General features: G+C 44.2%; 1 protein-coding gene across 1 annotated transcript in view; it reads left to right on the top strand.

Annotated features, from left to right (window-relative positions):
• ADGB (androglobin) overlaps window positions 1–14,931 on the top strand; it is a 360,063-nt gene that overhangs the window by 220,985 nt on the left and 124,147 nt on the right. Inside the window, exons 22-23 of the mRNA XM_019527460.1 lie at window positions 1,948–2,082; window positions 11,372–11,465. Coding sequence (XP_019383005.1) covers window positions 1,948–2,082; window positions 11,372–11,465 — 229 coding nt within the window. The remainder of the gene's footprint in view (window positions 1–1,947; window positions 2,083–11,371; window positions 11,466–14,931) is intronic.

The following is a 14,931-nucleotide window of genomic DNA, read 5'->3' as shown; positions in this document are numbered from 1 at the left end:
TTGCTGCCTTTCCTCCGAGATGGAATAGAATTAGCTTGTGCACTGAGGATTGCTCCTTTGAGGAGCAACCACTCTTCCTGAACTCCCCTTCCCCTAAGGTTGTGGTCCCTTAGGGCCTCACTGACAAGCCTTCTGAACTTGTCAAAGTCAGCTTTCCTGAAATCAAGGACTTCCGTGTTGCTGACTGACTTGCCAGCTTTATGGCGGATGGTGAAGGTGATCAGCTCGTGGTCGCTGTCACCCAGCTTCCCATCGATCACTACGTCACTGATTAGGTTGTCCCCAGTTGCCAGTACCAGGTCGAGCAGCGCTTTACCTCTCATTGGCCCATAGACTTCTTGGGTCAGGTAGAGGTCATCCACGCATGATAAGAAGCTTTGCAACTGCTCAGATGTTACTGAGTGAACCTCCCATGAGATGCCTGGGTATTTGAAGTCACCCATGACAACCGTGGTCCTGGAGCTTGTGGCCTTAACCAGTTCCCGGGCAAACTCCTGGTCAAGCTTTTGGCTTTGGGTGGGAAGTCCAGAGTAGATTCCCACCGTCATGTCCCCTGTGCTGTGTTCCCCACAGATTTTAACCCAGAGGGTCTCCAGTCATCCACCCTGATCACCAAGATCAGCTTGTAGGGACGTGTAGCTTTCCTTAACATAGAGAGCTACACCCCTGCCCCTTTTATCTACTTGGTCTCTCCTGCACAGGGTACAGCCATCTATACCCATGGTCCAGTCATGGGTGGAGTCCCACCAGGTTTCCATTATCCCTATGATGTCATAATTATTTGTGTTAAGCAGGAGGACGAGTTCCTCCTCATTATTCCCCAAGCTCCTGGCATTTGTGTACAGGCAGGCAGTTGTCCCCTTGGGGGCTCTTGCCTTGCCCACAAATTGTACCAGGGCTGGGGCAGGGGTGGGCTCCCTTAAGTGCCTTGAACTGCTGGCTTTGCAAGGGTTGCTCAGCGGGCCAGCAGTGGCTGTAGGCCTTTTCGCCTTTTTGGTCTTTCCTTGCTATATAAAACTGTACAACCTTGCAATTTAATATATATTAATTACTAAAGATACAATATTTGTCTGCTACCTGAGGCCCTCGTGAGAAATAAGGGTTGTAAACTCTGATACGTTTTTAAATGTTCAGTAGAAGGGATGAGATGAGCCTCCAGAGTCTTCTGGGTCCAAGCCTAAAGCAGTGTGCTGTTGGCTTAAAGGCATTTTATAGGAGTATTTTCTGTCTGTCTAGTTATATCTGAGATTCTAAGTGACATTCATGTAGGCATGACAGGACTACTAATACCCATGTGTGTGTCACAGGAACTATATCTCTTGGCAAGTTAGTAACAAGTCCTTGGTAAATGTTCTTTGATCTTCTTATGAGTTTTCCTACTAGAAGCTGAGTTGAAATTTTTAGCACTTACACAATGAAGTTGTTTAAGTAGTAAAGCTTTACAGTTAACAAAATCTTTCAGAATTTTTGGACCCATCCAACTCTGGAGCCCTAGTTTCAGGCTGTCTGCAAGCTTTAACAATACTCCAGCAATTTATATTCAGTGCACATTTTGAAGGTTCTTTTGCAATAAGAATAGAAGGCTTAATTAGGGGGAAAAAAATTAAAGTTGTTTAAACAAGATGGCTGCCATTAAAGGCAAGCTCAGTAAGCCCCTGCTACTTGGATCAATTTAACTTTTGATATAAGAAAGAAAACCTAGATGACAATATTAGGCAATTGCCCAGGATATATAATCATCCTGATTTGGTACCACATTCTAACAGGGATTTAATATATATTGATTCATACATAGTATGACAATGGTACATCATAAATGGAAGATTTATGAACCAACCAATGTATTCGTAGACAACAGCTAACAAAGTCCTTTAGATTTATTTTAAACAGCTGTGATTGCAGCATGTGCATCACGTTTTTGACAGAACTATTCTCTTTTTCTTGTAGATGTGCTAGAGCTTAATATTCCAGTTTCTTGGCAGAACAGAATTCCAACTTCTGAAGAAGAAGCTGCAGCTCTTAAACTGCAAGCCAGCTGGAAAGGGACTTATATTAGAAAGGTGCTAAATGGTAGAAAACCAGGTAAGCCTTTAAAAATATATTTAAAAAAAATACAATGTATCCTTTAATTAATTATCAAGAGTCATTATACATACATTATCTGAATAGTTAATTTAAAAATATACAGAAAAACTGTGAAATATTACAGATGAATTTCAAATGGTGCAGTGGGGGCCCCAATCCTTGTTATAAGGGTAAAGCCGAGGAGCCAAAATAACTGGCTTCAAGACAGTACAGAGAACCTGGTTACAGAGCTGTAAGTCTACTTTTAGACAGGCAGGCTGCTGGTGCAAGCCATAGAGAGGTAAATGCCAAAACAACAAGCCTGCTATTTGGTAAAAGAGGAACCCCTGTACCCTATTAAGGAAAAGGAACCTGGTTACTGGAAGAAAAGAAGCAAGGCAGGGATATCTACACAGAGCTCTAGAGATTTAGTGTGGCCCTGATTTTGAAGGGAGGAGGAGATTTGCAGAGAGAAGACTTGAGATATGTAATTTTTGTTCTATGGTTGTTTATGCTTCTGTTTTAGCCATGAGGCATAGGTTTGGCTGTCGCGAAGTAGGGAGGTCATGGTGAGTACAAGGGGAAGGTATATGATCTGTGGGCATAGAACCCCCTGAGAAAAGCAGACTGACTGTCAAGAAGCTAAGGCTGGAGAGCCTAGGGAGAGAGACTGATGATCAGAGAGCTAGTGGAGGAGAGCGAGGGGGAGAAACTGATAATCAGGGGGATGGAGACTGTGGGCCCTGGACAAAAGCAGCCTTTTGCAAGGTGCTAGGGGAAAAGTGAACCCCAGATAAAGGCTAAAAGGCCGAGTTGGCTGAGACCAAATATAAAAAGAAGATGCCTTCCTCACAGGACTAAGTTTAAAAAAAAATCAGGCTGTACAAAGACAGTTTGCTGAGGGGGTGCAGTGAAATGCCTCTGGTATTCTGAGCACAGCTCTATATATATGTGTGTGTGTGTGTGTGTGTGTGTGTGTGTTAGGCCTGTGTGAATAGGGAAGTATTTGATTCGGATTCAGATTTAGCCAACTCAGAGGACAGTGATTCGATTCGGTGATTCAAATCACTGTCTCCATTAGATTCGGCTGGATCAGAATTGCGGATTTGGTGCTGATTTGGAAATTCGGATTGGCTGGGGAGGAGCAGGCACAGCCGGGCAGCTGTAGGTTCTCCTGCCTCTCCCCGGGCAAGGGAAGCCACAGGAGAAGCTCCCATGGCTGCCCTGCCCAGCCCCATCTACCACCCAAATATAATTCCTAGGGCTGTGCGAGGCTTTGGACAGAGCTTCGGATCTGGAGAAGCTTTGGATGCTTCGGAGTCCAAAGCAGCACATCCGGGTCGAAGAGGTGACCTCATTAGGCTTCCTGAAGAACTTTGGAGCTGCCTTGGAGCTGCCTCAGAGATCCGGCCATAGGGTATAATGGGGAAACAATAAAATATCTATAACTGTTGTTTTCTGTCCAATTTGGATGAAATGTTCAGGGTTGGTGGACTCTGCAGAGAGGATGAAGTCTGCCATATTTCAAGAAGATCAGTGCAGGAGTTTGGGGGGAACAGCACCTCAAATTCTTGAAAGCCAAACTCATGTCACGGCTGTGTGTCACACCACAGGGGGGGTGAGAACTGAAGGGGTGGTAGCTCTTACTGAGGACACAAAGCCTGCCAAGTTTCAAGAAGATCGGTGCAGGGGTTTTGGGGCAACTGTACCTCAAATTCTTGAAAGCAAAACTCCTGTCATGTCTATATGTTACAACACAGGGGGGTCAAAATTGCAGGGATGGTAGCTCTTTCTGAGGCCACAAAGCCTGCCAAGTTTCAAGAAGTTCGGTGTAGGGGTTTGGGGGGAACTGCACCTCAAGCTGTGGACAAGCAAAACGTGTGCCATGGGTGCTGTGGGACTGACTGTGTCTGGCTTGGGGCCGGCAGGGGAGACACTGCTGCAGGCCTGGATGCCAAGCTGCTGTGTTACCAGTTACCAATCAATTAATTATGATTCACTCAGGGACCAGGGACTCAGGGACCAGCTCAATACACAGGACCTAGCTAAATAACGACTTAACGAGCATCAATTAGCACCTACAAAACCAGGCTAAGGAGAGGAAAGAATCAATACAATCAACTGCCCCAAGACAGTCTTGGCACGAGTTTTGCTTGTCAGCAGCTACGGGTGCAGGGCCCTAGAACCCCCTGCACTGATCTCCTTGACAGCTGGCAGGCATCACAGCAGGGGCCACCATCCCTGCAGCTGTCACCCCACTGCACCTTAACACAAGCAGTGTCACCCATGGCACGAGTCTTGCTTGTCCACAGCTTGAGGGGCAGTTCCCCTCAAACCCCTGCAGCCATCTTCTTGAAACTTGGCAAGCTTTGTGGCCTCAGTAAGAGCTACCAGCCCTGCTTTTTTCACCCCCCTGTGGTGTGACACACAGCCATGACATGAGTTTGGCTTTCGATAATTTGGGGTACAGTTCCCCCCAAACCCCTGCACTGGTATTCTTGAAACTTGTCAGGTTTCATGCTCTCAGCAGAGGCTACCATCTCTTCAAATTTAATCCAAATCGGACAAGAAACAACAAAGTTATAGATATTTCATTGATTCCCCATTATACCCTATGGCCGGATCTCCGAGGCGGCTCCAAAGTTTTGGAGCCACTTCGGCCAGAATGAGGCAGAAACCTGGTCCAGAGCTCCAGATCAGATCGCAGCCATCTGAAGTGGCGGGATCTGAAGCAGGATCAGATCGCTGCCGACTTGCACAGGCCTAATAATTCCCCCCAACAATAATTCCCCCCAACAAGCGTGGCAGGTGGGATCAGGAGACTACCATGGAGGGCAGAGTGAGAGACAGGATTAGTGTGACTGCCATGGGGTGCCACAACCATCCTTGGTGGCAGGTCTTGTTACAAATGGCTGCCAAAATTTAATAAACTGCATGATACAAATGCAATATGACACTGGTGCATCTGGCAGATGTTACATTTAAAGCATAATTAATATGTTAATTGTAACTTATGATATGTTGAAGCACTTCATCACCTGATAAGTCATAAAAATGGCAATCCAGCCTAAAAGATGTTACATACTATGTGTAGTACATCTTTGTAACTTGTGTGTATCAAGCTTTAATTTGAATGTGTGGCATATTATGCATATGGTCATAGTGCTTGGCCAGGTCCTCCAAGTACTCCTTCCTCCCACCCCCTTCCTGCAAGGATACTCTCTGTGACTCATGCTGAACTCTGCTGGTACAGTAGCAGGAAATGTCATGACTCACTGCCCTTCATCTCTTCCCACAATCCGTCTTCAAAGCTGCTTCTTTAAGAAGCTATTTAGGACTTCTCCTCTGTGAGAGCCAGGGTATAAACACTTAACATGACATGCTTTACTTAGATACAACCTGAAAGATTTGGGAGGGAATTTGTTTGGAAAGCTACAAACATGACAAAAATGGGGAGAGAGGAAAAACACATATGCAAAAACACCTCATGAAGTCTCCTGGGTGCTTTTGTAACTTGCTGATCCTGCCCCCTTGAGCCCTTCACCAGGATCTTCCCTGCACAAGGGCGTGGGGAGCAACTCCTTCACTAAAAGCTGCTCAACTGACAAGCTGCTGAGCTTAGGGCTGACTTCTCATTAGCAGCACAGCAGAAGGTGAGGGGATACAGCCCTTTCCAACAGCGCTTTAGCTCCTCTTGCCAGAAAGTATAGACCAAGTTCCCAGGGCACTTTTTCCCCCGCAAGGTATCTTGCCCTGTGAGCATGAAGCAGGTCACATGATGCAACAGTTTCCTTTGACCAACATTACTATTGGTTGATGGAAATAACATCTGGCAGGGGCCTGAGTCTCATTGATGGCATTAACTATGGAATAAGATTGTGACCGCTGGCCCTATGAAGCCCATTGGATTAGGGCCTATATAATTATGGCCTTAGCTCAGAATAATGTAGAAGGTTTAGTTTGTGGAAAATAAAATATATTTGATATTATATATTCCATGTATAGTATCAAATTCCATATCATATTTGAGCTATATTATATATAGCTTTCCCAGGAGAGTATTGTACTAACACCCCTCCCTATTCATTTGAAGTATTACTATTGTATTTAAAGAGATGTAATTGCAAGTATTCAGGGAGATGTCTGTGAATAAAAGATCTCAGCATATTGAAACAGCTTACTGCCATCTCTATGTAAAGGTTTATATATATTTAACTAAAAATATTTGAATATTGTGATGCCCATTTGTAATGAAACATGCAGTAGCAAGTTCGAGTGAATATGTATGAACAGCTGTCATGGATGAATCATGGAGACATTCAGAAAGTAAAAAGAGTTGTATTTTGGGGTTTGCCAATTAAATTTTTTATGTTCATTTTTCATGTAGATATTGAAGAATGTAGACTGTGGAAAATGTGTACAATATTGGCAAAGCATTGTGGTTCAGACAGTCTGAGTGAGAAAGAGGCTTTAATAAAAATAGTATTAATAGATTGTGTATGTGTGTGCATGAGAGAGGCAGAGAGATGTCCTGAGTAAATAATTGTACCTGTGCCAACTATGTACTAACTATAGTATTAAAGTTGATGTAATCATCCAATATAACAAAGTTGTAAGATAATGACTGAGGCAGTTCTAGCTTAGAAAATCAAACTTTATCTATTGCATGACCAGCTCTTTGTGAGACAATTACCTTCAACATCTCTCTCTCTTTAGCTGCAAACGGACTTTGCCTTTGTGCCACCATAAAAATGTTTGTGCCTTTGCAGCTACTCCAGGAAGGTGCTCCCGTTTCTGGTGGGGAAATATGGGAAAAATCATCTTTGTAGACTTGCAAAGGCGCACCTGAAGATTCTGACACAGGGTATTCCTCTGCAAACTGGGGAATCTCAGGTTTTCCCTCTCGCAGAGGTGCACCCTGAGGTTTGTCCTTCGGGTCTCTGAAGCCCTAGAAGTGGACAGAGCCCAATTCTGTAGGATAACAGGCAATTTCTGTTTTGCCAGTGAAGCAGATCAACTGTGCTGGGACAATGTTTGTTTATAGCCTTCAAGTTACTGCTTTGCAACACAGTCTCCACCTACAGGTATAACGTATATGCTTGGTTCCTGACTGTTTTACTTTACATTTTGATGCATTAAAATACATCTTACTGTCTTGAATACAACATACACCTTTTCCAAAATTGGCTGCTGGAAGTTGGGTACACACGTTAAGTAAGGAATCACAGTAATAGAAGCTTCTGCACCTCCAGCCTGTCAGGGGAAAGAGAAAATAACGCCATATGTGCTGCACAGGGAGCACAAGGAGCTTTCTAGCAGTCATGTGGACACACTCTCATTTCCCACTGCAGAGGCTTGTCCTGCAGAAGCTGCTACTCGTTCAGCTAGGTGGGTCTTCAGGTGACTCCACAGGTGTCACTGACTAGAATTGGACTTAGCTGACCTGGTAGGTGCTGTAGGCTTCCCACCCAGCTCAGCTTAGGAAAAAAAGATGGATAGGGCATTTTGGCTCAGCCAGCAAACCTGCAGGGACTTATAGCTATGGGGTTAACAAAACAGCCACAATGTTTTGCTTGGATGGTTTAGTGAGGGATGATCTTGCTTTAAGTAAGTGTCTGAACTAGATGACCTTGTGAGATCCCTTCCAGCCCTACTCTTCCAAGATCCTGATGGAAAAGAAAAGAAACAAATGGTAGCAGGCAGTAAGGACCAGAATCCAAAACTGCTTACTTTCAGGCAATGTCTCTGGCCTCATGACTCTTGCACTCCCAGCTGTCCAGTGAGCTACTTTAAAGAAGGGAGGAGGGAAAGGATTTCCCACCCAGCCCAGGGCATAGTCTGGTGGTTAAGGCATTCTTTTTGGGAAGTGGGAGATGAAAGGCTGAATTCCTGCAAGATGAGAAAAGGTTAATAGCACAAGTCTTATCTTCCATCTGAGCAGTTTGGTTTCATGATAGAAATGTTTCCGTTGTGTAATAGACTGCCAGTGTGGGCTCACCAGATTGGCTTGAGATACTTACCCTGGGCTAGAAACAGTGCCGGTGAACTCTGCTGTGACCCCAAGGGCGGAGCAGGGGAGCCCTGCCCTGTGGAGAAGGGGAAGCCAATGGAAAGAAGGGGTTTTCAATCCCCTCATTTGCATGGAAGGGCGATGGCTGGGGTTGGGGGTCTGCCAACCTGAGCTCTGGTTGGCCGGTTTGCAAGCCAGGGAGGGACTGCTGGAGGGGATAAAAGCAGTAGCTGACCTGGCATGTGGGAGCTGCTGACAGTGACTGGGAACAACGCAGGATGCCTAAGGGGAGAGCTGACCCAGCAGAGGAAGCAGAGAGACCCCTCTGAAGAGTCTGGAAGGCCCTGGGAGAAGAAGGCAGTGGCGAGAAGCCTTGCCTCTAGCCCTGCAGCAGAGAGGGAGCAGCCATCAGGGCATGGGGCAGAGAGCTGGTGCCCCAAGTCCCTATCACAGTGTGTTGGATGTGCCGGGTGTCCTGGAGGCTAGGGGTGAGAGTTGGCCCCAACTCTACTGCGAAGAAGAGGCAGAGACCAGGAGTGCAGGCGACATCCTTATCCAGAGCAGGGAACTGGGCCGGTGGGTTGAAGAAACCCCTTACCTTCCCTGGGGAAGTGAGACAGCAGCAGGGAAGGCACTGGGATCCTGAGGAGCAGCAGAGCACCAGGACAAGGGTCCCTGGGAGCTCGGGGTGCAGGCCAGTGCTTGGAGCGGGATTGGTGAGCCGTGAGGTATGTGGGGTGCCCAGCCAGTCATCTGGAGCAGGGTTTTAGAGCAATGACCTGTGGGAGCTGCCTGTGCTGCTGACCCTCTGCCACTGACTGCCCCAGAGGGGACTCAGTCCTATCCCTTATTCTACAGCTGATTGTCATCGGCTGGAGTCCCTGAGCTTTGTACTTGGAAAAATCACAAAGCTCCTAGGCACCAATCCTGCCATTTTAGGTCAGGCTCCTTCTCATTCATTCGGATATGTCCTTTAAAATCTCCTTCAAATGAGCCATCTTGTGTTCTTCTCTACATCTGTAATCCCAACACCTTCCCTTTCCTGAACTATTGTCCCAAGTCTTCTTATTGTAACAGGGAACCCTAACCCTGTTACTAAGAGGCAGGACGGCTCCTCTAAGTCCAGAACCTTCCAGTCATGGCCAGCCGGTCAAGTAGGGGTCAAGGCTTAAACTCTGCCAGCCGGTCAGGCGACGAGAGGAGGAGGGTCAAGACCTTATCAATGGCGAGCAAAGAAGCACAGAGGGGCGGCAGAGAGGCAGACTCCCAATGGTTACGGTACTGCACCTGCAGTCTGGGTCAGAAAAATACACCCTGCCCGGGGCCAGCCTTATGATTATTTAAAGGCTGTAGGGAAAAGACAGACCTAAGTGGCACCCTACCAAGGCTGGCTAATGTAGGGGTTGCTACCTGTGGCGGGATAACTGCCAGAAAATCCCGCATGGTGCAACCTTGGGGAAAAGACGAGTAGGAGGCGCCTGCAAACCTCCGCCTCCTGTTCCTGAGTTGCCGGGTGACTGAAGAAAGGCTGAGAGAAGACCAGGACGAATACGGTACCCAAAAAAATGTGAGGACGCATGTGGGTTAGTGAGGGTTTTAAGGGGGGAGATGTTACAGGGCACTTTAGATGCCCAGCTCCTGTAAGAGTGGGAACTGCTAGGGAAAGAGCCCTATCAGTAAGTAGGGAGCCCCAGCTATGGGTTACCAGGGCAACCAGAGTGAGCCAGCGGCACCCACCTGTTACAGGTCAGCTGACAGGAAAGGGCAGGGCCTAGCTCACATATAAGTCCCAGGCCTGAGGCCCGGAAGGCAGTTCCCTGCCAGCCACCAGGGCGGAAGGAGCTCTCCCAGAGCAACCAAAGGGGAGAGGCCTGTCCACAGGATCTGCTCCTGCCACTGTTGAGGAACAGAGTAGGGTGATTGATGTTATAGCTGGGCAGTTTGGATTTGATGTTATAGCCCAGGGGCTTGTGTTTTGTTTGCTGTTTTAACCGGTGGCTTGGGTGAGGCTATAAGGGGATGGAGGAGGCCTCATAGGGGACCCGCAGCAGTGTGGGGGCCCTGGCATCAGAGCGGGCGCAGCATTGGGGGTGGAAGGACCTCGAGCGCCAGTGAGAGCAGTGGAGAGCCCAAGCGCCAGTGAGAGGCGCAGAGCGAGACAGGGTGGCGGAGAGCCCAGGGAGGACAAGGGGGCCAAATTATAACAAGGCCCAGACAAACAATGTCAGTACCATCGGCGAGGCTTGCGCTGCGGTGTAGGGGACGAAAAGGAGCTGCAGATAGCACCCCCTGGCATCGGGCAGCCTCCCGCTTAATTACATCTATTAATCAATTAACAACAAGGCATGGCAGGAGAAAAGGCGGATGTTGGCCCCTAACAGGCGGGCAGGGTCCCCAGTAGATGGACTCCAAAGAGGCGCACCTGTCACACTTCTATAGGCTTTTTTCTTCTACCAGTGTGTTTTGTAAGCCCTATAATAAGAGAGCTTTAGGCTGTACATGTTACTTTATTTTTGGTTTCTGCAATTTCCTGACCCCCTGAATCTGCTTTTCTAGAAGTTTAGTTTTCTATTTGGCTATTGCCAGGTGGGTATTTCCCAACTTCTTCCTTTCTCTTGTCTGCAACGGATCTTCCTTACTTCCCAAGATTTTTCTCTAATGCGTTCCATAGTTTTTGCTTAAATTTTTTTTTATTTCTATTATGTCTGTCCAGTCATTCTCACAACTATTTTTTTTCTCCTTCACACATATACCTATGACTTTTTTCCTCTTGTTTCTTGATACAGCATCTTTTTTTCTCTAGTCTTCTCTTGCAATATTTTCCATTCCTTTTAACCGTTCATTTGCTGTGTGGCAGGATACAGCAAGGGAAAAAAGCAATTTAATTGAAGTTTCAATGTGCTGATAATTGTCTTCCATAATAATTGAGGTTACCTTATTTCATTGTAGTATGGTAATACTACAGTGAAATAAGGTAACCTCAATTATGGTAATACTACATGGTATATTAGTATAGTATAATAAAATATGTATGAGAATATGTCATTCAGTAGAAGGTACAAACATCTATCTTTACTGTAGCAGAAGGGCTGATCTTTGTGTGCATATGGAAGCCTGGTGTCAAAGGGTCTGTAGAGATCTATGAGTAAAAACTGGTTTCCTCATATGGGAGAATTCTGTAAAATTAAAAATAAACTAACTAGATACATAACACATTTTACTTACTTTGGTAATTTTTTCACAAGTCTTTTTGTATTTTTTTGAATGACAAAATTTAATAACAAATTGTATTTTCAGGGACAAAGGAAAATGCTAATGTCAAAGAAAACCTGCAAAAATTGTGGAGCCTGATTGATCCAAATTTTGAACAGTGTGCGGTAACTCTATTAAGGTAATAAGTAATAAATTAACATTCTATATTGCAGTCTATTCAGTAGAATCATCTTTGTAGAATCATAAAATCAGTAGGTCATCAGAATACATTATGAGAATGACTAATTTTAAAATAGTGAAAACTATGCTTAAAAGCATTTGTGATTCTTAACGAAGGTGTAACATACAGATTTAAGCCTGCTGCCATGTACACCTGAAATATTTGCCAAATCCCATCAATAACTCTTCATGTTTATATCTAGAGGTTATTTTAGCTGTGCCTACACTAAGATTTTAACTAATATGTCTCTTTCAATTAGCTTATGAACTTTTGTAACCCTCATAAGGTTTGACAGAAAAAACCCTCATAAGCTGTGCCAGAAAAATTTTAAAGTGTATCCCGTTCTGATGCTGCCTTTGTAACAATCGTCAAAGTTTTTATGAACTCACTGATCCTAGCTATGCTGTTATTAATTAGGAGCATATAGAAGCACAGGACTGGAAGAGGGTTCTCTGGCCATCAAGTCAAGTCCTCTGCATTTAGCAGCAGCCATTTAACTAGTGTCTTAAAAGCAGTCCATTTCACCCTTCTTACGATCCACAGCCATAACCCGTATTGTCAAAACAAACCAAAAAACATTTTTTTCTATGAATAAGGAAATAAAAACAGGCATATAAAGAAAACCATTTAATACTTTAAACAAAAAATGAGAACATAGGAATGAGGGAAAATCATTTTTACTGCTTATTGAGGATAAACAATGCAAACCTTTAAAATAGCAACAACTAAATAAAAATGGTCAGCCATATGCTTTTAAAGTTATGTTTTTAGGTCTGTTAGAACTACCAGATGGAAATATTACAATACTCCACAGATAATAGGTAGCAAAGGCCGTTTTGTGAGATATGTGAATGTATTGAACGTGCGTATGAGAACTTACGTTTTGTTGAATCTGCTGGTGGCAATTAATGAATAGCTGTACCGTACGTTCACAATACATTCCTTGCTTGCCTCACACTTGTGGCTGGAGTTGTTTTGTTTCTGAAAGCTCTTGGACCAACACCAACTGGGAATGAGGATGGGATCCTGCAAGCAAGGCATGCTTTAATGTAGCTTTGCAACAGTATGACCCACTCCTGGTCACATTTAATGGAATTGAGCTGCTTTTGAACATTTTAAAATATTTCAACATTTAGAAACTTGTATTTAAAATTAAATGTGCTCTTGAACAGCAGGTAAAAGTTATTTTTATCTTGTGCTGGCTGGAGTCTTAGCCAATAAAGTTACCTGAAAGATCACTAAGAGTTTGGTATGAAGGTTTTCCTCAACGTCTAGCTTCAGGCTTTGAAAAGTACCAGAATCACATTTCAAGCTGTGACAAACTCAATTTATTTCTACCTGCCTTCTAGACAAAAAATACAAACACCTTCTTAACAGAACCTACAACTTATATTTTTTGTAGCCGATACTCCTTTAACAAGTGTTAAAAATAGTATTTTCCCCCAATGTTCTTTACAAAATATATCACTCATGTTTATGGAAAAAAACCCTTTTGTGGGTTCCAGGAGTGCTGAAGGCTTGAAGCATCCTTGAAAACTGTTTGAAGAAAGGGGCAGCAGATTTCAGCATAAGTCTCAGAGAGCCCTCTTGCAGGAAGGGGTTAGGGAGAGAACAGTCCACCCTGGGAGGCTGGAGGACTCAGTCAAATGTTATGATACTATCTATCACCCTTAAGTGTAACATGCCACATATTAAAATTCAAGTAGGATAAAAAAGAAATTCTACATTTATAGAGTAACGTTTTATGTGGCTGGATTTCCATATTTGAAGCTCATTATCAAGTGATAAATTTCTTGAATGTATGACATATTAAAATTTATTGCTCCATTAAAACATGAATCACACTTTAAAAGCAATGTCTGAGAGGGGCCAGGATCACTGCTTCTGAAAATTTCCAAGTTTGACTAAATTATGACACTATGTAATGTCACTTGAAATGTATTCAGAAGTCAATATAATTTCTTTGGGTTTTTTTTATGCCACTTGTCACTGATAGAAGGACCCCTTGAGGAACAGCATTGTCAATTCATGTTTCAGACCCTCTCGCTTTAAATTAATTATATCAAAGTTTGTCTCCTGCATATGATTCAGACATCTAAATCAAGTGAAACTCATACTCTATTATTCATTAAAAAATCATTGTGAGGATAGTTGTTTTATAATGCTTCACTACTATCTATGCAATGAGGGGAACACCAAATGTATATAAAATAGGTTTATTATGTGGAGCAATGAGTAATTTAAATGAAGAGAAAGGTGTCAGGTAAGATTGACACTTAAGTAGATTTAAAAATCTTCTTTATATAACTCCATGATACAAATGAAATTAAAGCAATGAAAAGACCATAGTGATAATCTACCTATATATAAAGGGCGTAGTCCATCTGTCTGTGTGTCTGTCTGTCCATAATGCTCTTCAAGGGTGCCAGGAGCCTGGCACAGTAGGGAGGACAGAGGGAGGAGCCAGCTGAGGAAAAGTGGAAGCTGAGCTCCTGGCTGCTGTGAGGAGACAACTAGATGCACATTGCCTTCAAGAAAGTAGCTTCACAGTATCCAGGAGCCCGGCTCCTGCTTTAACTCAGCTGGCTCTTCCCTCTGCCCTCCCCGCCGTTCCGGACTTCTGGCGCCCTTAAAGATGGACAGACAGACACAGAGACAGACAGAAAGGCTAAGCCCTAAGGACCCAGCTACAGGAAGAAGGCAACTGGACTTGAGGCAACATCAAGGGAGCCATGCAAATGAGTCCCAAGAAGAGGCTACTGTGAGAAAAGAATGAGATGCACAGCGCCATCAAGAAAGTCACCATTCATCCATCATTCTTGCTGGGCAATTCACTAGTACATAAATAATGATATACTTGGACACAAAGCCATATGGAATACGGAATGAAGCTGCATTCTTTTCATCAACAAATCATCAAACCTGTCATCCACTCTCTACATGAGCTTTCCATAGAATACTATCAAGTTAAAGGTCTTCGGTGCCTATCTTCAAGGCAACTAGCACTCTGTATTCATGACAGCCAAATTATCACTTTAAGCTCAGAAATGAAGACCCTAGTAAACAGTTCAATTCACCATAGAAGTGTATGCAACAGGGTAAGCTTTGTCTGTGTAGAAGGCAAACAGCTTTATAGGGCCTGTACCAGTCTGGATTCAACTCAAAGGAGCCCTCTATCAAATTGCCTTGGACTTTTGTGGTACCTTGCATCACAGCTCAAATGATTGGTTTGATGAGGACTCATCTGAAATGATCCCACTCTTGGAAAATAAACAGTCAGCTCTCCTTAAATGTAAATGTGACCCTAGCCACTCCAACTTGCAGGCACTTCAAGAGATCCAGCAAAAAGTCAAACAATGATTGGCTACAACTGTATGAAAGTATCCAAAAAGCTGCTGACCGATGTGACATGCAAGCAATATGG

Source organism: Gavialis gangeticus, unplaced genomic scaffold (assembly GCF_001723915.1).
Source record: "Gavialis gangeticus isolate Ggan-Ray unplaced genomic scaffold, GavGan_comp1, whole genome shotgun sequence".
Taxonomy (NCBI): domain Eukaryota; kingdom Metazoa; phylum Chordata; order Crocodylia; family Gavialidae; genus Gavialis; species Gavialis gangeticus.
The sequence above is the reverse complement of the archived record's forward strand: the minus strand, read 5'-3'. Positions and strand labels throughout refer to the sequence as shown.